The 24,401-nt window shown below is 43.1% G+C and overlaps 1 protein-coding gene across 3 annotated transcripts; it reads right to left on the bottom strand.

The window, feature by feature from the left end:
• Positions 1-3,960: 3,960 nt before the first annotated feature.
• LOC139746707 (uncharacterized) lies at positions 3,961-15,914 on the bottom strand. 3 transcript variants are annotated; one of them, XM_071658380.1, is made up of 4 exons: positions 15,786-15,914; positions 6,120-7,526; positions 5,461-5,642; positions 3,961-4,886 (listed from the first exon to the last, which is right to left on the bottom strand). In XM_071658380.1, the coding sequence occupies exons 2-3, from the start codon at positions 7,524-7,526 to the stop codon at positions 5,517-5,519; spliced, it is 1,533 nt and encodes a 510-aa protein (XP_071514481.1). In that variant the 5' UTR covers positions 15,786-15,914; the 3' UTR covers positions 3,961-4,886; positions 5,461-5,516. The 3 variants fall into 3 exon arrangements, with proteins under 3 accessions (XP_071514481.1, XP_071514315.1, XP_071514396.1); XM_071658214.1 differs by lacking the exon at positions 15,786-15,914 and adding an exon at positions 10,739-10,891; XM_071658295.1 differs by lacking the exon at positions 15,786-15,914 and adding an exon at positions 10,679-10,875.
• Between the last annotated feature and the right edge of the window lie 8,487 nt (positions 15,915-24,401).

The following is a 24,401-nucleotide window of genomic DNA, read 5'->3' as shown; positions in this document are numbered from 1 at the left end:
TCTCTCCGTCCAGTGCTTATTACTAGCACCTGGCCAGACCCTCTCGTACAGTGCTGATCCCTGACACCTGGCTGGCCCCTGTCGTCCAGTGCTAATTACTAGCACCTGTCCAGCCTCTCTCGTTCGTGCAGTGCTAAGTCCAAACACTCAGCCAGTCTCCATCGGGCAGTGCTATTGGCTAGCACCGGGCCTGGCACTCTCGTACTGCGCCTGTCTGTAGCACCTGGCCAGACTTTCTCATGCAGTGTCTAGGAGGAAGTGAAAAAGAATACAGGATGTCAGGCGCCATGCCTAGGAACATCGACAACAAGACACAAAGAAACACTTGGTCACTCAGCTGCAGGAAAGATGAGTGAGAACTAAAACAAGTACATAGAATAGCGGCAAAGCTGATTCCATCTCTGAAAACCCTTCGCGTATAAAGTGAGACTATAAAGCTAAAAATCACTTTCAAGAAGCGAAGACTTCGCGGTTACCAAATACAAGTTTTCGAAATTTTGAATGAATTCGACAATGTAGATCTCAAAAATCTGTTTGAAATATGATACAGTAACCGGAAATAGACTGAAACTTAAAGCTTAAAGATGTAATACTGAAGTGGGGAAAAGTTTATTTGCAATAAGATGCATTGAACACAAGAATAAGTTACCGTCAGATGTTACAAATGTAAATTTACGTCTATATAGCCTTCCAAAACCAGTCGGACAAATGGATGAAGACAGCAAAATTAAACATTCACATTAATTCTTTTTCTTCACCGCATTCCAGATCCTAAGAACATATTGAGATGCAGCAGAGTGTGGGACAATGCATTAGGGATTTACAGTAGGATTTCCCTTTCATTCTATCGTCTTAAATTCCAGGCAGGCTTACTTCATCCGTGCATGGTGTTTCTTTCATTCTTTCCCCTATTGGCTGTTGTTGCCAGAGGGAGTGAACGGAGCTTTCTCTATTTTCTATCTTTACATCAGCCGCCATTTGATATAGGAAGACAGAGATTTAGTTTCTAGAATAGATAACGTAGATAATCTAGACATGCTCTAACAGGCCCTTTGTTATGTCTTTCCCACGTACCCCAGTGAATGCTCTCTCTCTCTCTCTCTCTCTCTCTCTCTCTCTCTCTCTCTCTCTCTCTCTCTCTCTCTCCACGAAGTGTAGCCAACACAAGAGCATCCCCTCTCCCATCCCCCGACCTCATCACCATATAAGACCCCGCTTGGTCTCCCGCACTAACATTACCTGGCCACACCTTTCGTACCCCCCCAACATCATCTCCCGAACTTCAATAAACCCATGATGGTCCTACGGATGACGTCGTAAATCCTCTAAGATGTTGAGTTCTCCTCCACTTTCAGTGTTTACGACCGTGAGGAACTCATTTGGCTCCCATTAGCATGATGTACGATCGAAAGGGGGAGAAAATGGGATCTCCCTTTTCCACATTGGCTGCTAGTGGCTAGTAGCGAGTGTTCTGTCCAGAGAATGATAATTCTTCTATTTCCTCTTTTCGCGGATGCGTGAGTTCCACAATGAGATTATCCTTTGAGACGGATCATTAGAATTTGTTGCGTTCGAATAATCATTAATGCGAATTCACGACAGTGAACGTTCGAACCAGAAAGGTTTAGAGCTGTTGAGTGTTACCTGGCGAGATATAAGGGAAAGCTGAGGGGGATGCATAAGGCATCAGACTGAGGAAGAACACTGTGGCTTCAGTAACGGTATAAGATGTGCGAATCAGGTGTTGCTTCTCAAGAAACTGTTTGAGAAATAGTAAAAGAAACGGATGGATTTTTATGTGGCATATCTAGATTTGGAGAGAGCGTATGATAAGGTTGACAGAGGTGCTTTGCGGAAAGAGATACCAATATATGGTATGGGAGCTACGCTATTAGTAGCAGTGAGGAGCTTTTATTGACAGAGTAAGGTGTGTGTGCAAGTAGAAAGAGAGAAGGGTAAGAGGTTCCAAGTAAAAGCGGATGTGCGGCAGGGGTGTGTGTAGTGTCATCCTAGCTGTTTCATTTGTTTATGAATGTGGTGATGAGAGAGGTAAGGACGAGTGTCTCATATTGGTCTGTAGTCTGTTTCAGGTAGGAGAGGATCCTGTGAGAGAAATCAGTTGCTGTTTGCTGATGACACGGCTCTGGTAGCAGATTCGATGAAGAAACTGCAGAAGCTGGGTTCTGAGTTTGGGAATGTGTGCATGACAGGAGGAAATTCGGAGTTAATGTCTCAGGTGAGCCTCAGCCAAGTTTCATTCGAGCCTCGGTTAAGTTTCAGGTGTGCTCCAGGTAAGTCTCAGGTGAGCAATGATTCGAACCCTTAGTGATTCAAAGAGGGGCTTCAGGGATTCATCTAATCGAAGCCTTGTAGCACGTGAGAGGTCTTCTACATCTCCTCAAGTTTACTCAATTCCTTGTGTTGTGCCACAAACCCTACAGTATCACTGAAGCCAAGTTTCCTTCCTCATAAACGACCATTTTTATTGTTTCTTGAAATCGTCTAACTCATTTATGAGCCTTTGGAACACATTTTATCGAGACACTACACCAAGATTTTTGCTCAGTAGATAATACATTGGTGTTTGGAACTCTGGTGAGCAATATTTGATTATGACTGATAACTGGAATGCAGCAGAGGGGTGGACAAGTTGAAGCCTTTAAGCCCAACCTTTTAAGAGTTTTCTGTGGTGATTTTTCACCCCTTTATGGTGTTCTAGTGAGGTCAGGGGATTTATATCATTCTGACAACACTGCCAAAGATGACACGACCGTAGAGGACGGCGGTACGACCCTTGGGTATCATTGGGTGACCTTAGACCTGATCTTAGAGGGTCAGGTCATAGGCTTGGCTATCATACCGTCGGGTTCAAGGGTCGCGCCTGTCGTGCTCAAGTTTTTGGACCGTTATGCTCAACGGTCGTACCGTCATGCTCAAGGGTCGTACCGTTGTGCTCAAGGGTCGCGCCTTCATGCTCAAGGGTCGTACCGTTGTGCTCAAGGGTCGTACCGTTGTGCTCAAGGGTCGCACCGTCATGCTCAGGGGTCGTACCGTTGTGCTCAAGGGTCGTACCGTTGTGCTCAAGGGTCGTACCGTTGTGCTCAAGGGCTGCACCGTTGTGCTCAAGGGTCGGACCAACGTGCTCAAGAGCTTCAAAATATGACTAATAAGTCTGGCTTATCTGCAGGTAGCCTTCAGCCATACCCTAGACGCCAACTTTACTTTCACCTTCTCCCACACAAAGGCCACCACCATCTTTCTTGTGTGATATATTTTCCTTGCAGACATTCGCGTTTTCTGTTTCTCTCGTTTTTGATGAAGAGTCTCCGAGGATACACAACAGAACCTCTTAACTGTCCATAACTGTGAAATACGAGACAGTTCTTGTGTGACTATGAATCAGAATTCAGCATCTTTAGAACTAGCCATGCCTATATTTCTCAGTGTGTTACATTTGAGCAGTAAAATCAGGGGAAAAACGGTTATGTAAAACAATTGAGAAATTCTTTTCTTAATTTTCATTTATCATTGGTTTTTTTTGTTCGTATTTTGATTGACACTAGAAACTTATTTTTTTTCATATGACCCTGAAATCCCCTGATGTCCTGATTGGTCTAGGCAATGCAATCGCCACGCCCTCTTCCTACCCACATCCAACTACGGTATATCCTTCAGTTACTGCTGTAGCCAGTGTTTTCTGTCGCAGTTAACTGAATATCACCTTTCCCATATAAACTATTACTCCTGTGTACATATGCCTGGCAGGATGACAAGTTAAAACCACCGCAGGTCGGATGTGGGAAGGTCAGACCACGACCAACTGTAAATTCTTGTTCATGATTTGTGTTTAAAAGCTTCACTGCGTGTGTAAACACAGCTGATGACGATATATAGTATCCGCTTACAGATATGTAAATAGGGTATGAAAATGATTCATCTCCTCATTCATAAACTGTCCTCACTTTTTGACCACTTATTTTTTATTCTACAGTATTCACAAGTTGCACAGGATTATAGTATATAAAAAAAAAAGAAATAGACACTAGGACAGCGTTTACCAGTAGACATACGAATATCGACAGATATGATCAGGTTCTGCAGGAAGCGCCACACGGAGATCGATGATGTCAACCCCAACTTCTACAGTAGGAGGAGGATCAACACTCTGCTGTAGGTCCTCACACACACACACACACACACACACACACACACACACACACACACACCTTAGGAGAGTTGAAAATGGAGGCAAATTGTCAATATTAGACTCGCATTCAAATACAGTCACATGTTAGGCCAAAATTAGATGATGCCTCACAAGTTTGGTCGCTGGAAGGAGGCAACACATGACATAATACATGACACGTCCCAAAACATATGATGTGCCACAAGTAACTCATGACATAACATGACAATATACGCGTAACACGTTATTTGAAATATGTAACATGATACAGCATGACAGGATACAGATCACAGTATGGCATAAGAATTGGAACACATGACACAGCATAATACAGCAAAATATGATGAAGCACTTCGTGATATAGAACACCTGATATATGACGTGACACATAGATGACACGACACGAAATGAACATAGAATATGACATAAGGTACCAAAGCATAACAAATAGAGAGAGGAAATTATATTTTCAGAGCACCTAGGATTGATCAGCGTGCGAGAAATATCATACTAAAGAAAACGGAGGTCAGAGCTAAAGGGACTGGCCACGCCCACCTCCTCCTCCTGTATGTCTGCTGGAGTGAGTGAGAGACAGTTCGTTTAGGAGTGTCTGGAGAGGACTGAGGGGATACCAGACGATGTCCTGAGGCGTCGGGAGGAACAGACACGAGCGACGGAGCCGCCAAGCCTTGAGTCATGCCTGTGGAGAAGATACGAGATATTCAAGATCACTAGATTCTGTACCTTTATCTCATAACCTTTATTTTCCTCTTAGTTTGTTACCACCGGTGAAGAGAGTTTACCCAGCAAGGCATTTGTAACATCCTCCGTCTTCCTAATCGTGAACGTAAATCGTTACTTCATATACGTTCTCTTAACCATAGTATTTTCATGGTCCCTAGAAGACGCATCTGTTGTAATTTTACTTTTTTAAGTCTTACTGTTTTACTTGGGTTCACATTCATGATTCCTACGATCCGTAAGTCGCCCACAGCAGCTTGGAGATAGGTAGAATATTCTGTCCAATATTCACTTGGATAGAATATTTCCACAATTGATTATATCTTTACAATTGATATTATAGGTACAGTCTATCCTCTGTTTTCCGCTTCGCTAGCTATCCCGACTGAAGGGACACTGGCAAGGTGAGAATTTAGCATCATGAATATGTAGAAATGAGGATCAGAATAATGCAAAGTGAATAAGGACTCAGACTTCACTGCCTCGTCTGGTGAATATCAAAAAGAAAAAGACATCAGAGTGACAAGACTCACCGGCTTCCCCCGCCTGCAGGAAGTGCTGGGCGGTGCCACCGTCGTCGACACCTTCTTCAGTATCCGCCACACGACTTCCACACCGTCCTGTAGGCCGTCTTGGTCTTGGTGTAGGAGACGATAACGGGGTTCCAGACCAACTCGGTCGTCGTCACCACTGTGGTATGCGGAAGGGACACCACCTGACGGAGAGATGTAGGGGAGGTCATCGATCACGAACGCGTCGACAAGACCCACTTGAAGGAGCAGACAAGAGTTTAAGTGGCAGGTCAAGGAACTAAGTGGCACAAAAGTTACCATATGCCACGGACACGGATGGCTACTACATTATGGAAGGGTAGCGATGGTTCTCAAGCACAAGCTAACAAAGGCTGGGGTTAGTAGTGTAAAGCGAGAAACCAGGAGGGTGTGTGCGGACATCAGCTAACACATGCTGAAGATGGGATAGGAGTCATTATTCCAGTAGGTAGAAGATGATACCCACTCAGCCATCTCGGAGAAGCAATGTTAGAGGAAGGCAAAACGCTTGTGTGAAACTAGATTACCAGAGATTCCCCTTACGTAGGAGCAGTTCCTTTCGGCCACCAGCAAGCGGTCATCATGCATACCGTGTTACTCTATTCGTGCCTTGTTATGTATAGGTAAGGCACGGTACTCACAGTATGGGTCAGGACGTCATAATTGGTGGTGACGGTCCTGGTGTGGTATCGGCGAGCGGTGGAGACCAGCGTGGTGAAGTACGTGCTGGTGACGGTCTCTTTCTTCTGCCTGGTGATGGTGTGGACCACAGTGGACAGCTTGGTCTGTGTGAGGGTCCTGGTGACCGTTGTGGTGTCCAGCACGACGCTGGTCTCCGTCACGGGTCGCGTGACCGTCACCAGCTTGCCCTGCGTCACGGTGCCGGTGGTGTACACGACCCTGGTGCTGGGGCAGTAGCCAGTCTGGACGGGATGGACGTGGGTGGTGTGGACGATGGAGCTCACCAGCAGGGTCTTGTGGCGGGTGATGGTGCTCACGACCAGATTGGTAAACGGCTGAGGGACTGTGACGTACTCGGTGGTGAACTGCGTCTGCGTCACCTCCGTGAACACCGGCCGCGTCACGGCGTGACAGTCCGAAAGGATTGCACCACCGCCACCGCCACCGCTGCTGCTGCCGCTACCACCCGTGTTGGCTGGTCCCCCGGGGCCTGTCGTCGCCACCCCTCCTCCACTTCCAGTACTACCACCCAATCCACCTCCACTTCCGGTGCTGCTGCCCAATCCGCTTCCACTTCCGGGACTCACTCCCACTCCACTTCCGACATTGCCTCCGAATCCACTTCCACTTCCGGTGCTGTCGCCCAATATAATGCCACTTCCGGTGATGCCACCCAATCCACTTCCGACATTTCCGCCGAATCCACTTCCATTCCCGGTAGTTAAATTGAATCCACTTCCGCCTCCATCAGTGACGCCCACGCCACTTCCACCTCCGGTATGAACGCCAGATCCACCTGCAGTGCTGATTCCAAAACCACTTCCACTTCCCGTGGTAACACCGGAGCTCGCTCCAGATCCACCTCCAATCCCGGCATCGAAAAGCGAGCCACCTCCACCGTTGTTAGTCCCACCAGACCCCGCGCTTCCACTTCCGACGGTATTGTATCCGCCTCCACTCGTGGTGACGATACTAAATCCACCGCTCCCTCCACTGTTGATGTTCCCAGCTCCACTCCCATTCCCCGTTCGGATGACGAACCCACCACTTCCACTCCCGGCAACGCCAGCTCCACTACCTCCACTGCCGATATTAAATCCACCCCCGCTGCTTCCGTGGACACCGCCTCCGGCACCGCCGTGTCCACCTCCAGCCGCGCCTCCGCCGCCGGAGGTGGTCGAGCTGCTGTGGTACATGCCAGCGTTGTGGTAGGTGTTGTGGTTCCCGTACCCGGGCTTACTGTGGGAGCCTCTCGTGCCGTAGGACTGGGCCAGCTTCTTCTTTATCAAGAGGTCGAGGAGGGCGGCGGAGGGGCACACCAACATCGCCGCCACCGCTGTCACGAGCAGTACCTGCTGCACACGCATCTGAAATGGTCGATCTCACACAGATTAGTGAGTAACACACACACACACAAACACACATACACGCACACACGCACACACATTTATATATCAGAAGAAATCTGTATTTTGAGAACAAGACGGGGAACCATACATAATTATTCCATGTGTCATTATTCATCAAGAATAGACAGTCGGCTATACAGCAGCTAATGTATCCAATGAGAAGAACTGCAGAAGACGACGAGAAAATATGTAAGGAACTGAATGGTGTTTTCAAAAGTGTATCCACAGTGGAAGCTATATCCCAACACAAACGAGTCGGGATGAAGAGGAGCAATTGGAAAAGCAAAGCAATGAAATGATGGAAGTGGCATATTTAGACTACAAAGGGGTTTTGATCCATGTAAGACACATGATCCTCATGAAACCTATCCGTCTATGCTAAAGCAGTGTGCAGAAACACTTGGCAGACTGCCTGAAATATTGTTCACGAGATCGCTGGTAGAGGGCGGAGTGCTGGGTGAGTAGAAAAGAGAAAGACGCCCATGTAGTTCCATTCTTTTATAAACGAATTCGTACTGAACTACAGACCAGTACCTTTGATGAGTGTGATCTGCAGGGAGCTCGTGTATATATATATATATATATATATATATATATATATATATATATATATATATATAAGGCTTCTATGGACTGAGAGAGTCTGAATTGTCAAAGGCCTTTTGCATGTGTATCACACAGGAAGTTGATAAACGAATCATATCAGAAAAGCCTCTTCGAAATAGGTTGGAGTCGTCAGTGGCATACCGTAGGACCCGGTGTTGGGAACCACTGCTGTTTCTAATATGTGAGAAGGACCTCTCAGAGGGACTGATCTCGTGCCTGAATGTGTTAGGATTGATGCTTAGGTCATGAGAGAAGCAAAGTGAAAAATAACAAGGATTCTACCAACTCACAAATGGACTTTGGAAAGCTTCTCTACGCTGCTCCATTGTTGATAAAGTTCAGCCCTATCACAAAGGAATGAGAACAGGTTCCCAGTGAGAGAAAGCCCTGGTATGAGTATAACTTTACAGATAAAGAGCTATACAAATGTGTGAAACGGACTTGGAGATGACAGTATACCTAGACTGTCGCTAGAACACCACCTTAGAAAAACTGTCAAGAAGACAAGCTATCTCCTTGTCAGTGGTCAAGTTGCATTTTCATACGTTGATAAGGTGTTCACCAGGTTACTGACAACAGATATCAGATCAAATCAGATGTGACCATGGCACTTCAAAAAAAAAAAAAAAAAACCTCAAAGAACTGACAGAGAAGGTCCAAGTGTGGGAGGGCAATATATATATTTGGGCCTCAACTATGAGAAAGCTGAGTTACAGGATATGTCAGCCAGAGGTCATGCGTCAAGAGAAAAATAACGGGTCTTGAACCTTACGTCCAAGTTTCTAAGCCACTTTGACAAGGTCGACAGTGAGCAGTTATTCTTGATATGCAAAGACAACAACCAGACGTCATAAAAAGAAATTAAGTAACAAAAAAACTTGTCAGAAAAGATGTAAAGAAGTACTTTACTAGTTTCAGAGAAGTAGATAAGTGGAGTGTTTTGTGATGAAATCATAGATACAGACGATTTCTAGAAGTTACAAAAGCTGTATGGCATTTGAGTAAGTTCGAGTGTAGTGGAACTCCCTCGCCGTACTGTACAAATAGGCAATAAGTAATTAAAGGTAATTAAGTGTAATCAAACACACACAGACACACACGTTGATTAAACATAAATACTGGATTTACCCGTAAGGTGGCTGTCGCCAAAGTTAGAAAGACTGATAAAAGAGGAGGTCGGCAGACGAGAATATTTAATGCATTTTTTGGACTGGATGAAGATCATACACCGAGCAGAAAGAAAGGGAAAGAAAGAGAGACCTTGAGAGAGAATTCGTAGACTTTCGTCAGTAATGTTCCAGATGAGAAGTGTTACATTACTGACCTATGGAAATGAACAAAAGTCATCTGTTAGCATTCCTGACAGATAACATAAGTGAGCTGATGACAGTAAGTGATATATATATATAGTTATGTACCCACAAAGTAGCTAAAGCCTGGAAATAGAACGATAGAATGAAGAACCTTACGTGAAGGTTATGTACAGTATACCAGATCTATATATTATGTCATTACCATACTAATGCCGTATAAATCATAGAAAACGTTATCGTCACGAGTAAGAGAGAACCCTGCCAGGAGTTAGGCTATTCTTGTGTAAATTTTCCGTTATGATTCTTCTTTCATGTTAGCTGAGACAATTCGGGTAATTGAGGGTCTAATCAACGCTATATATACATATGCTCTAGCCTGAGCCAGGATCCCATTATATCGACCAACCAACCTCTAGGGATGGATGAACAGCTATGTTGATTGTGGACCGACTGCCGCAACCAGGACTCGAACCCATGCGCTCGGCCCTGGACGGCCCGTGGATGCGTCATTGATCATAATCTCAACATATACATGACCCCACCATTGTTATAAAACCTTCCCCCCCTGCATGAAAATTTCTATACACACTGCACTAAGAAACATTTGTGTAGTTAGGTTTGTGTTGCCTTTCTTGAATGCCAGTAAAATGGGAAACTTTTCTCTGATTATATAATATAGAAGAAGCCACCATGAATACTCGTTTCACCGACCGTGAAAAACAATTAGAATTTTGCTTTCTAATACACGATTTACAACCACCAGCAAGGTAGGTGAATCTGTAGATGCATTTCTGAATATGAATAGAACAATCTTGGTTTCCTAAGTAACTGAGACATTTCAGTTATTTCTTTCTTATCACCCAGGAAGCGTACTTTCTCAAGAATAGTTCCTGGTAAGTTACTACATTATATACATGAGGTACTATGTCGTCAAGCGTAGCTGCACACAGTGATACTGAGGCAGTAAACAAACTCTGAACTAATTAACATCTTCGACACGAAGTTTCCACCCCTGAACACGACGATACGACCCTTGAGCACAGCGGTACGACCCTTGGGTATAATAGCCACGCCATCATACTCGAGAGACATACCGCAGTGCTCAAGAGTCGTATATGATACCTTCGTACTCAGAGGGTCTATATGACTGCTGTGGCTACCCTTCAACCTCTTCTCCGACAGGAGACCTACCTTGTGCTGCCTTGATCCTGGCCTCTGACCTATCTGGCTTGGTCCTGACCTCTGACCTACCTTGCCCTTGACCACTGAGCGGCGGAGTGTGGGGCTGGAGTGAGTCCTGCCTCGCTTTTGTAGACGGTTCCCAGTACGCCCATAGCTTGGAGGGGGGTAGGTAAGGAGGAGGGCGCTCCCGCCGCGGTTGCCGACGGCTACCGATCACTGACGTTATTGCTTCTAGACCTCAAGTTTCACTTATTGGTAGAACAGTTGATATAACACTGGATAGAGTTACTTGTCTCTTAACGAAAAAAAAAGATATACGTAAACATGATCAGAATTATCTTCACAACGTATGAGTTCCATCATATAATGGAGTGTTGGGAAATCTTCGCTGGTCTGTATGAGCCAGGGAGCCGCTTCTAACATGACCTGAGGATAAGCTGACCTCTCTCCGGTGGTGCGGGTAAACAAGGTCGAGTGACCAGTGGCGTGAACCACTTCCTGGTGTGTGTGTGTGTGTGTGTGAGGATGACGCTAGAGTAGGTTTGGTGGCATTTGTAATTGACTCTCTCTCTCTCTCTCTATCTATCTATCTATCTATCTATCTATCTACCTACCTACCTATCTCGTATGTTGCAAGATAAGGCTTATCGTTGAGGAAAGTAGCGAAACAAACGATACAAGGTAAATCTAACGAGAACATTCTCAAGGAACATGCTAGTATTCTGCTTCATCTGAAGGTGAGAGGTTACGTCAAGGAACAGGATTAGCACAATTTATTCATCATCATGACGTCTGATCGTGAAAACAAGATAATGTGTCGTATGTACATATTGGAGATGACGGTCCGAAGCTTCGAGAATGCCACACGTACCGCTTCACCTAAACTAGTCTGGTTTTCTGTTGTAGTTGTTTTGGAGGTCATCTTGTGGCCGTGGATATATTTCTTGCCTGATTATCATCGATGGTACAATGAAACGTTGACGACTCTTACTTCCCCCGACTGATACTGTAAATGGTGATATAAAGCTGTATCATGTCCAATCTACGAGACTGTTTGCTTCGGTCTCACAATAATGGATACTGCTTCATTCGAATTCGCATAAGCTAAACCAAGTAAATGAAAATATACCGTACGGAACTGGAAATGGAATAATGGTGGCAGACAAGTTGATAGATCAATTCTAGATGTTTTTGTACTGGTTTGTGCATCTGACATAGTCTAACGAATTCGGAGGCGAGAGATTAGAGACCAGTGTTGCCTTGCTTAACAGTTTCTCAAAAATGGTCGCTCACTCTTATGGGTGTCATCAAAGTAGCTGCTTGCTTTTTAGAAAACTTTATGAACATGAATAGTTACAATACGTATATATCTATGTATTCGTTCAATCGGAAGTTTTCGTACGGCGAGCTCTTCGGCGAGATGTCGCGAGAGGTCGTTCAATGAGGAGCTATGTGATACAGGAAGTCATCATAAGATGAATTGTCCACTGGGAAGCTGTTTGGTAAGTAGTGGTGGTCCAGGAGGCAAATTTCCCCTTTGAAAGCAATCTAAGAACTTCGTTTCCTAACTATCGCAGCAGGTCAGTAACGATGTTTACCAGTTTGATGGTCATAACATCATGAACTCGGTGACTGCACGCAGTGACGTATCAAGCTTCCTGGTTGGGTTATAGAGGTCAGGTCACGGGTGCTTAAGGGGAAAGGTGGTGGGTCATGGTGGAGGGAGGTAGGGATAAGTATGTAAGATGGGGGTTAGCATGCGGACGTAGGAAGGGTGGCAGGAGCGAGGGAGGGAGGCGCACCTGCCAGGGGGTTAGGATGGTCACTTTCACCTAGACGCAGGTCCCTACCTCACTTTCATACCCTGCGAGACGAAGCAGTCACCATAGCACGGATGCTGTGATCAAATAAGTTGATAAAAACACCACCAACTCTACACTGCTTACGAAATGAACAAAGAAGTTTCTCTATCCATTTTTCTTTATTGTGAGTCGTGATAAACACAGATTAGTGTGATAATTGAGGATGTGATTGACCTGCTGATAAAGGGTGTATGGTTCCCGAGTCCTGGAGGCAGGCCTGAACATAACATCATTTCTTCGCCGACTTTGGATAATTTCCAGTAAATGGCGTTTATTTGGTAGTTCCTCCACCTTTCCTGGTGACTCAAGATTTCCTCTGAAATAAATAAACACATCATCATACACTAACAGTCCAGTAATTCCCAAGTTCTGTTAATCATCACGCCTCTGCTAACATGACTGTCGACGAGGTAGGTTTAGACATACGTATACTGGAATTTGTTAATATGCATTTTTTCAGACTTAGGGTCTGTACCAAACCCTAACAAGTATTTAGACCTGACCTAAGATTTAAATCTAAACTAAAATTGAAAGCTGAGACAATAAACCCTCCACCCAATTTAACATTTAAACCCCATTCAATATCTGACCCAGAGCTAACGTTCAAACCTTTATCTTCAAAGGGCAAGCAACACTCAGACGTTTAAGGTCAATCAAACAATTTTAGCTAGACCTGACCCATCTATTGTTAGATTCGTCGTAACTTGCATGTAGATTTTCAGTCTTCCTTATATATATATATATATATATATATATATATATATATATCTGCCAAAGGCCTTTTGCATGTGTATCACACAGGAAGTTTACAAACGAATCATATCAGAAAAGCCTCTTCGAAATGGGTTGGAGTCGCCAGTGGCATACCGTAGGACCCGGTGTTGGGACCACTGCTGTTTCAAATATGTGAGAAGGACCTCTCAGAGGGACTGATCTCGTGCCTGAATATGTGTTAGGATTGATGCTAAGGTCATGAGAGAAGCAAAGTGAAAAATAACAAGGATTCTACCAACTCACAAATGGACTTTGGAAAGCTTCTCTACGCTGCTCCATTGTTGATGAAGTTCAGCCCTATTACAAAGGAATGAGAACAGGTTCCCAGTGAGAGAAAGCCCTGGTATGAGTATAACTTTACAGATAAAGAGCTATACAAATGTGTGAAACGGACTTGGAGATGACGGTATACCTAGACTGTCGCTAGAACACCACCTTAGAAAAACTGTCAAGAAGACAAGCTATCTCCTTGTCAGTGGTCAAGTTGCATTTTCATACGTTGATAAGGTGTTCACCAGGTTACTGACAACAGATATCAGATCAAATCAGATGTGACCACGGCACTCAAAAAAAAAAAACTCAAAGAACTGACAGAGAAGGTCCAAGTGTGGGAGGGCAATATATATATTTGGGCCTGAACTATGAGAAAGCTGAGTTACAGGATATGTCAGCCAGAGGTCATGCGTCAAGAGAAAAATAACGGAAAATAACGGGTCTTGAACATTACGTCCAAGTTTCTAAGCCACTTTGACAAGGTCGACAGTGAGCAGTTATTCTTGATATACAAAGACAACAACCAGACGTTATAAAAAGAAATTAACAAAAAAACTTGTCAGAAAAGATGTAAAGAAGTACTTTAATAGTATCAGAGAAGTAGATAAGTGGAGTGTTTTGTGATGAAATCATAGATACAGACGATTTCTAGAAGTTACAAAAGCTGTATGGCATTTGAGTAAGTTCGAGTGTAGTAGAACTCCCTCGCCGTACTGTACAAATAGGCAATAAGTAATTAAAGGTAATTAAGTGTAATCAAACACACACAGAGACACACACGTTGATTAAACATAAATACTGGATTTACCCGTAAGGTGGCTGTCGCCAAAGTTAGAAAGACTGATAAAAGAGGAGGTCGGCAGACGAGAATATTTAATGCATTTTTTGGACTGGATGAAGATCATACACCGAGCAGAAAGAAAGGGAAAGAAAGAGAGACCTTGAGAGAGAATTCGTAGACTTTCGTCAGTAATGTTCCAGATTAGAAGTGTTACATTACTGACCTATGGAAATGAACAAAAGTCATCTGTTAGCATTCCTGACATAACATAAGTAAGCTGATGACAGTAAGTGATATATATATAGTTATGTACCCACAAAGTAGCTAAAGCCTGGATATAGAACGATAGAATGAAGAACCTTACGTGAAGGTTATGTACAGTATACCAGATCTATATATTATGTCATTACCATACTAATGCCGTATAAATCATAGAAAACGTTATCGTCACGAGTAAGAGAGAACCCTGCAGGAGTTAGGCTATTCTTGTGTAAATTTTCCGTTATGATTCTTCTTTCATGTTAGCTGAGACAGTTCGGGTAATTGAGGGTCTAATTAACGCTACATATACATATGCTCTAGCCTGAGCCAGGATCCCATTATATCGACCCACCAACCTCTAGGGATGGATGAACAGCTATGTTGATTGTGGACCGACTGCCGCAACCAGGACTCGAACCCATGCGCTCGGCCCTGGACGGCCCGTGGATGCGTCATTGATCATAATCTCAACATATACATGACCCCACCATTGCTATAAAACCTTCCCCCCCTGCATGAAAATTTCTATACACACTGCACTAAGAAACATTTGTGTAGTTAGGTTTGTGTTGCCTTTCTTGAAAACCAGTAAAATGGGAAACTTTTCTCTGATTATATAATATAGAAGCCACCATGAATACTCGTTTCACCGACCGTGAAAAACCATTAGAATTTTGCTTTCTAATACACGATTTACAACCAGCAGCAAGGTAGGTGAATCTGTAGATGCATTTCTGAATATGAATAGAACAATCTTGGTTTCCTAAGTAATTGAGACATTTCAGACTCTCTGAAGATTAGTTCCTGGTAAGTTACTGCATTATATACATGAGGTACTATGTCGTCAAGCGTAGCTGCACACAGTGATACTGAGGCAGTAAACAAACTCTGAACTAATTAACATCTTCGACACGAAGTTTCCACCCCTGAACACGACGATACGACCCTTAAGCACAGCGGTACGACCCTTGGGTATAATAGCCACGCCATCATACTCGAGAGACATACCGCAATGCTCAAGAGTCGTATATGATACCTTCGTACTCAGAGGGTCTATATGACTGCTGTGGCTACCCTTCAACCTCTTCTCCGACAGGAGACCTACCTTGTGCTGCCTTGATCCTGGCCTCTGACCTATCTGGCTTGGTCCTGACCTCTGACCTACCTTGCCCTTGACCACTGAGCGGGGGAGTGTGGGGCTGGAGTGAGTCCTGCCTCGCTTTTGTAGACGGTTCCCAGTACGCCCATAGCTTGGAGGGGGGTAGGTAAGGAGGAGGGCGCTCCCGCCGCGGTTGCCGACGGCTACCGATCACTGACGTTATTGCTTCTAGACCTCAAGTTTCACTTATTGGTAGAACAGCTTATATAACACTGGATAGAGTTACTTGTCTTTTAACTAAAAAAAAAGATATACGTAAACATGATCAGAGTTATCTTCACAACGTATGAGTTCCATCATATAATGGAATGTTGGGAAATCTTCGCTGGTCTGTATGAGCCAGGGAGCCGCTTCTAACATGACCTGAGGATAAGCTGACCTCTCTCCGGTGGTGCGGGTAAACAAGGTCGAGTGACCAGTGGCGTGAACCACTTCCTGGTGTGTGTGTGTGTGTGTGTGTGTGTGTGGATGACGCTAGAGTAGGTTTGGTGGCATTTGTAATTGACTCTCTCTCTCTCTCTCTCTCTATCTATCTATCTATCTATCTACCTATCTCGTATGTTGCAAGATAAGGCTTATCGTTGAGGAAAGTAGCGAAACAAACGATACAAGGTAAATCTAACGAGAACATTCTCAAGGAACATGCTAGTATTCTGCTTCATCTGAAGGGGAGAGGTTACGTCAAGGAACAGGATCAGCACAATTTATTCATCATCATGACGTCTGATCGTGAAAAAAAGATAATGTGTCGTATGTACATATTCGAGATGACGGTCCGAAGCTTCGAGAATGCCACACGTACCGCCTCACCTAAACTAGTCTGGTTTTCTGTTGTAGTTGTTTTGGAGGTCATCTTGTGGCCGTGGATATATTTCTTGCCTGATTATCATCGATGGTACAATGAAACGTTGACGACTCTTATTTCCCCCGACTGATACTGTAAATGGTGATATAAAGCTGTATCATGTCCAATCTACTAGACTGTTTGCTTCGGTCTCACAATAATGGATACTGCTTCATTCGAATTCGCATAAGCTAAACCAAGTAAATGAAAATATACCCTACGGAATTGGAAATGGAATAATGGTGGCAGACAAGTTGATAGATCAATTCTAGATGTTTTTGTACTGGTTTGTGCATCTAACATAGTCTAACGAATTCGGAGGCGAGAGATTAGAGACCAGTGTTGCCTTGCTTAACAGTTTCTCAAAAATGGTCGCTCACACTCTTATGGGTGTCATCAAAGTAGCTGCTTGCTTTTTAGAAAACTTTATGAACATGAATAGTTACAATACGTATATATCTATGTATTCGTTCAATCGGAAGTTTTCGTATGGCGAGCTCTTCGGCGAGATGTCGTGGGAGGTCGTTCATTGAGGAGCTATGTGATACAGGAAGTCATCATAAGATGAATTGTCCACTGGGAAGCTGTTTGGTAAGTAGTGGTGGTCCAGGAGGCAAATTTCCCCTTTGAAAGCAATCTAAGAACTTCGTTTCCTAACCATCGCAACAGGTCAGTAACGATGTTTACCAGTTTGATGGTCATAACATCTTGAACTCGGTGACTGCACGCAGTGACGTATCAAACTTCCTGGTTAGGTTATAGAGGTCAGGTCACTGGTGCTTAAGGGGAAAGGTGGTGGGTCATGGTGGAGGGAGGTAGGGATAAGTATGTAAGATGGGGGTTAGCATGCGGACGTAGGAAGGGTGGCAGGAGCGAGGGAGGGAGGCGCACCTGCCAGGGGGTTAGGATGGTCACTTTCACCTAGACGCAGGTCCCTACCTCACTTGCATACCCTGTGAGACGAAGCAGTCACCATAGCACGGATGCTATGATCAAATAAGTTGATAAAAACACCACCAACTCTACACTGCTTACGAAATGAACAAAGAAGTTTCTCTATCCATTTTTCTTTATTGTGAGTCGTGATAAACACAGAGATTAGTGTGATAATTGAGGATGTGATTGACCTGCTGATAAAGGGTGTATGGTTCCCGAGTCCTGGAGGCAGGCCTGAACATAACATCATTTCTTCGACGACTTTGGATAATTTCCAGTAAATGGCGTTTATTTGGTAGTTCCTCCACCTTTCCTGGTGACTCAAGATTTCCTCTGAAATAAATAAACACATCATCATACACTAACAGTCCAGTAATTCCCAAGTTCTGTTAATCATCACGCCTCTGCTAACATGACTATCGACGAGGTAGGTTTAGACATACGTATACTGGAATTTGTTAATATGCATTTTTTCAGACTTAGGGTCTGTACCAAACCCTAGCAAGTATTTAGACCTGACCTAAGATTTAAATCTAAACTAAAATTGAAAGCTGAGACAATAAACCCTCCACCCAATTTGACATTTAAACCCCATTCAATATCTGACCCAGAGCTAACGTTCAAACCTTTATCTTCAAAGGGCAAGCAACATTCAGACGCTTAAGGCCAATCAAACAATTTTAGCTAGACCTGACCCATCCATTGCTAGATTCGTCGTAACTTGCATGTAGATTTTCAGTCTTCCATATATATATATATATATATATATATATATATATATATATATATATATATATATATATATATATATATATAATCTTTTTTTTCTTTTTTTTTTTTGCCGCTGTCTCCCGCGTTTGCGAGGTAGCGCAAGGAAACAGACGAAAGAAATGGCCCAACCCACCCCCATACACATGTATATACATACGTCCACACACGCAAATATACATACCTACACAGCTTTCCATGGTTTACCCCAGACGCTTCACATGCCCTGATTCAATCCACCGACAGCACGTCAACCCCGGTATACCACATCGCTCCAATTCACTCTATTCCTTGCCCTCCTTTCACCCTCCTGCATGTTCAGGCCCCGATCACACAAAATCTTCTTCACTCCATCTTTCCATCTCCAATTTGGTCTCACTCTTCTCCTCGTTCCCTCCACCTCCGACACATATATCCTCTTGGTCAATCTTTCCTCACTCATTCTCTCCATGTGCCCAAACCATTTCAAAACACCCTCTTCTGCTCTCTCAACCACGCTCTTTTTATTTCCACACATCTCTCTTACCCTTACGTTACTTACTCGATCAAACCACCTCACACCACACATTGTCCTCAAACATCTCATTTCCAGCACATCCATCCTCCTGCGCACCACTCTATCCATAGCCCACGCCTCGCAACCATACAACATTGTTGGAACCACTATTCCTTCAAACATACCCATTTTTGCTTTCCGAGATAATGTTCTCGACTTCCACACATTCTTCAAGGCTCCCAGAATTTTCGCCCCCTCCCCCACCCTATGATCCACTTCCGCTTCCATGGTTCCATCCGCTGCCAGATCCACTCCCAGATATCTAAAACACTTCACTTCCTCCAGTTTTTCTCCATTCAAACTCACCTCCCAATTGACTTGACCCTCAACCCTACTGTACCTAATAACCTTGCTCTTATTCACATTTACTCTTAACTTTCTTCTTTCACACACTTTACCAAACTCAGTCACCAGCTTCTGCAGTTTCTCACATGAATCAGCCACCAGCGCTGTATCATCAGCGAACAACTACTGACTCACTTCCCAAGCTCTCTCATCCCCAACAGACTTCATACTTGCCCCTCTTTCCAAAACTCTTGCATTCACCTCCCTAACAACCCCATCCATAAACAAATTAAACAACCATGGAGACATCACACACCCCTGCCGCAAACCTACATTCACTGAGAACCAATCACTTTCCTCTCTTCCTACACGTACACATGCCTTACATCCTCGATAAAAACTTTTCACTGCTTCTAACAACTTGCCTCCCACACCATATATTCTTAATACACCATATATATATATATATATATATATATATATATATATATATATATATATATATATATATATATATATATATATATATATATATATTCAGATGTAATATATGTTTTTCAGACGTATTGGGAAGTGTCCTGCGAATGCTGACTATATTTCGTTAAATTATGCATTTGTTGTATAAAGCAAATCTGTTGTCATTACAGAACATAAGTGGGAACCCTTACCATTGTGGTGAGTAAGGATGACCGCATAATGATGTATATGAGCGTCCAGGTTCTGTATCTTTCTGCACATTTCATTCGTCTTGTGTTCGTTTACAACAGCCTCATGTCTCTTGCCTTAGCTGTAGAGATCCTCTCTGCTCCTGTTGTCTGCTGATCTTTGTTTATGTCCATTTGCGTAAACAGCCCCCAAGTGACCGCTTCCCGTTACTCAGGGTTCGTGGGTGGAAGGGTGGAGCTGCCACGCTCACTGGAAAAACAACCACAGTCGACGTAAGCTGTCTTAATGCTTACACGAATTTCTTAAGCATAAAGATAATAATACTAATAATGATGATGATGAAAATAATCCTCGGTGTTGATGGGGGACGCTGATTAAGATCGTCGTCTAACATTACGAAGGTGCTCTGGGGTATATATATACACCACCTAAACATTTTCATACCAAATTCATTACATAATCTTATAAGTGTAACTAAATGAGAAAAAAAATTATATATTGTTGAATATTAGCAACCGCCCCATGATTGTTCATTACTGGTATAAGAGTATTTTGTACTATGAAACTGAAATAAATCACTTAAAATAATTGCGTCTCAGTAAAATTATTGCATGTTTAATTAGAATAAGAATACGACACATTTGGTAGTTTTATATCGAAAGTTCTGTTTGTATTACAGACGCCAATCAGTATCGTTCTGTAAAAATCGTAATTTCGAGACGATGATAATTTGTTCTACATGTTAGAGTGCTATTACATCTGGTAGCGTGGAAGGGAATGAGTTGTTGATGTAAGGCTGGAGGTGCATGGCATTACCTCGCAGGCGAGTGAGCACGAACTCCCTCCTGCTAGTACAGGAGACGGTCAACCAATATTCTTAGTCAGAGTTATTATGATTATCCAGGTTGGACCATAGACTTTACCACAGAAGACACTGTGATTCTTGCTCAAGAGAAAGATAAAACCACAGCTTCCGAAGAGTAATGTGTCAATTTTAGGGATCTGTTGTCCACTTTGCTTGTTTTTCTGAGTCTTCACTGCCGTAAGTGGTGCAGTGACCAGGCACACTGATCAAAAAATCATCAAATTAGGACATACGTGTATTTCACTAAAATGATACAGCCCTGCAACTCGATTTGTATCTCTTGTGCCAGAACTGTTAACTTTAAGAGCCAACATTAAGTCTAGAAAATGAGACCAGTTTATCGTGATTTGATTTTACGCACTACGCTATTGTCAGTAGCAAAGTGCTGTGGATAAAACACACACATATATCATTGGGTAAACGGAGCCTGAGGGCAAACTAGTCATGCATACACTTGCACCCACACAGGGATCCGTACTGAAAGCATCAATGTATTTACGTTCATTTTCCCCAAGTCGCTGTTGGAGATCAGTGGTTCAAATGGCCGCTATCTCTCTCGTCACCTGCAGGTTAGTTTCCCTCACAGCTACGTCCTTATTCTCCCGCGCTCATGGGATGTGGCGTCTGTTGGCTGGGAGGGCGGTTCCTCGAACCACAAGGAGGTTATCGGTGGCGCCGATAACGTCATAATCACGACCCGCTCACCTCTTAGAAACTGTTCATATTTATATGCTTAACGTCAGACAGGTTGACTTATACTCGTTTTTTCCGTCTTAATACCGTACGAGGTGGAGAGACGGTATGTACATGCTTCAGCGTCCATTTCAGCGATGATCGTGTTTGTTAGGGTTCCAGCATACAACCGCAAATATATATATATATATATATATATATATATATATATATATATATATATATATATATATATATATATATATATTATCCCTGGGGATAGGGGTTTAAGAATACTTCCCACGTATTCCCTGCGTGTCGTAGAAGGCGACTAAAAGGGGAGGGAGCGGGAGGCTGGAATTCCTCCCCTCTCGTTTTTTTTTTAATTTTTCCAAAAGAAGGAACAGAGGGGGGCCAGGTGAGGATATTCCAAAAAAGGCCCAGTCCTCTGTTCTTAGCGCTACCTCGCTAATGCGGGAAATGGCGAATAGTTAAAAAAAAGAAAAAAAAAAAAAAAAAAAATATATATATATATATATATATATATATATATATATATATATATATATATATATATATATATATGGAGCGGGAGGTCTGGATATCCTCCCCTCCAGTTTTTACTTTTCCAAAAGAAGGAACAGAGAAGGGGGCCAAGTGGGGATTTTTTCTCTTAGGCTCAGTCCTCTCCTCAAGGTGTAACGCTTTGTCAAAGGATAAGTGTGTTAGCTGAAGTCTAATTCGAACTGGATTAGGGACTTGCATACCAGTGATTCAGCGCCTCCGTAGCAGTTTGATAAATGCTTAAAAGACTTTAAACTGACTTCGAACTATTATCTTCAGAATCTTTAATATGTTCTTTCTAGTCAGAATAGAAACAGAATTTTTGGATGATTTTTGGTTTCTTGTCGGGTTACTGTCCAAAGAAATTTTTTAGATTTGGAACTTTGACCATTTTTTTAATGCGAAGACTCATGCGATGTTCTTACCAAATGAAAATCTAAAAGCACTTTTTTAAACTTCATTTTTGGAAAGATTTGGAGGAAATGGTGTACTAGGTTTTGAGACACGAAATAAGGTTTCTAGGGATGGTGGAGGCTGGTGAGTGTATTTCATTGTCATAAGGCAGAGTTGAGCACACGACCTTTCGGTTCTCCATTCTCTTCTGAATATATACGGGAAGTTATATCATACGGCGGGAGCTTGACGGCAAAAAGATGTCAGTTTAGATATTTTTGATAAAAAGATACAGAAGACGAACCAAGATGCTGTTGTACAGTTCTTAAACTCACGGGATGAAGTCTCATTATCAGTCCATATCGCAAAGTTAAAGTCGTTGACCCTTTCAGTATCAACACAGGTCTTATATATTCATTTATCAAACGACCCATGGAACTTCAGTATTTGCAAGAGCCATATTGTCTTTTTGTCACTTTCCATAAGTGACTTATCAACTAAAAGGCAGAAAGTACTCTGGATTTGTGAGGAGTTTTTGATGAGTTTTTTTATGAGAATTGCATGAGCAAATAACTGAGATTTAGGGAAATGATGAGTTGATCATTGTCTGTTATATAATTGCAATACAATGTTGAAATCTTGTTGGTATAAGTTTTCTTTAATCTGGTATGTGATCTGGCTAGGGTTTGTGCCTCACTGGGATTTAAGGAAAATGAATATTGCCCAGCCACCTGCCAGCGATGGAGGAAGCGTTCGTTATAGCTGGGTGAGCTGGCAACGTTCGAGAAACTCGGCCACTGATACTGGATTGCATTTTTTGTCTGGTTAGCAATAACGTAACCAGGGTCTTCTTTAGTTTTACAATCCTCATTTATTTTATCAAATGTGAACCAAACCTGCGGGAATAGCTCTGCCAGAGTTCTTTCTTAGTGTACTTTCCTTTTTGGGTCTCTTGCTTGAATCCTTACGTGTTTGTGTGCAGTAAAATCCTCATGTGGTGTTTCTTTACCATAAAATGTCCTCTGTCTCCCTTTTTTCTCACTAAATGCTTTACGGAAATTTGTTGACCACAGCAGAACCTTCTGCTTCTTCTATTTTGCTTAGGTTTTAGGAAGAGACGTATTGATGATTTTTAGATTGGTATCTTTAAAATTTCATCCTGTACTCTTTACATTTTCCTTAGATATATCTTGATCCGTCCAGTCAGCAGACAGATAACTAAATTTCTGGGATAGGAGAAAAATAATGCTGCCCTTTATCTACTGCGTGTCGTAGAAGGAGACTAAGAGGAACAAGAGGGGAAGGGTTGAAAATCCTCCCCTCCTGTATTTACTTTCCAAAAGACGGAATCGAGCAAGGAGCCAAATGAGGATTTTTTCCCCCCCAAGACTCAAACATCTGTTCTTGGACGCTACCTCGCTCATGCGAGAAGAGAATGCGTATGAAAGAAAAGAAACAAAGACATATCTTTAGGTAAACAATAAAGTTCTTTCCCTTTCGCCATCTTAATTTTCTGCTTTGGACCAACGTTTTTTTGAAACAGGTCTTCATTAGTCGCAAGCTTAACAATGTCATCGCAGTAGAATAAATACAAGCCGTTAATACCATGTAATCAAAGTTATCTGACAAAGCGGATGAGGCTATGAAGCAGAATTTTAACGTGTCATAGAAGGCGAATAAAGGGGGTGGGAACGGGGGATTGGAAATCCTTCCCTTCTGTTTTACCTTTCCAAAAAAGGAACAGAGATATGGTAGCACCAGGAACAGACGATGATAGGCGGAAGCCGTTCACATCCATTGTCTAGCTGTCATGTGTAATGCACCAAAACAACAGCTTCCTATCCACAGAACCTTTCCATGGTTTACCCCTGCTGCTTCACATGCCCTGGTTCAATCCACAGACGGTACATAGACCCCTATATACCACATTGTTCCAGTTCTTTCTAACCCGTGCACGCCTTTCGCCTTCCTCCATGTCCACCCAACTGAGACATTTTGTTTAAGTTTGGACTGAGTGAGGAAGTTATGTCGAGACGAGAAACAGATCGAGTGAGAGGAGAATTGAAGGATGTG

The sequence above is a fragment of the Panulirus ornatus genome, chromosome 1 (assembly GCF_036320965.1).
Source record: "Panulirus ornatus isolate Po-2019 chromosome 1, ASM3632096v1, whole genome shotgun sequence".
NCBI classification, from domain to species: domain Eukaryota; kingdom Metazoa; phylum Arthropoda; class Malacostraca; order Decapoda; family Palinuridae; genus Panulirus; species Panulirus ornatus.
The sequence above is the reverse complement of the archived record's forward strand: the minus strand, read 5'-3'. Positions and strand labels throughout refer to the sequence as shown.

Excerpts from the sequence above, each read along its gene's own strand:
- LOC139746707 (XM_071658380.1), bottom strand. The coding sequence starts at position 7,526 with ATGCGTGTGCAGCAGGTACTGCTCGTGACAGCGGTGGCGGCGATGTTG. Across the intron at positions 5,643-6,119 it reads ATGACGTCCTGACCCATACT|GTGGTGTCCCTTCCGCATAC; the intron begins GTGAGTACCGTG and ends TCTCTCCGTCAG.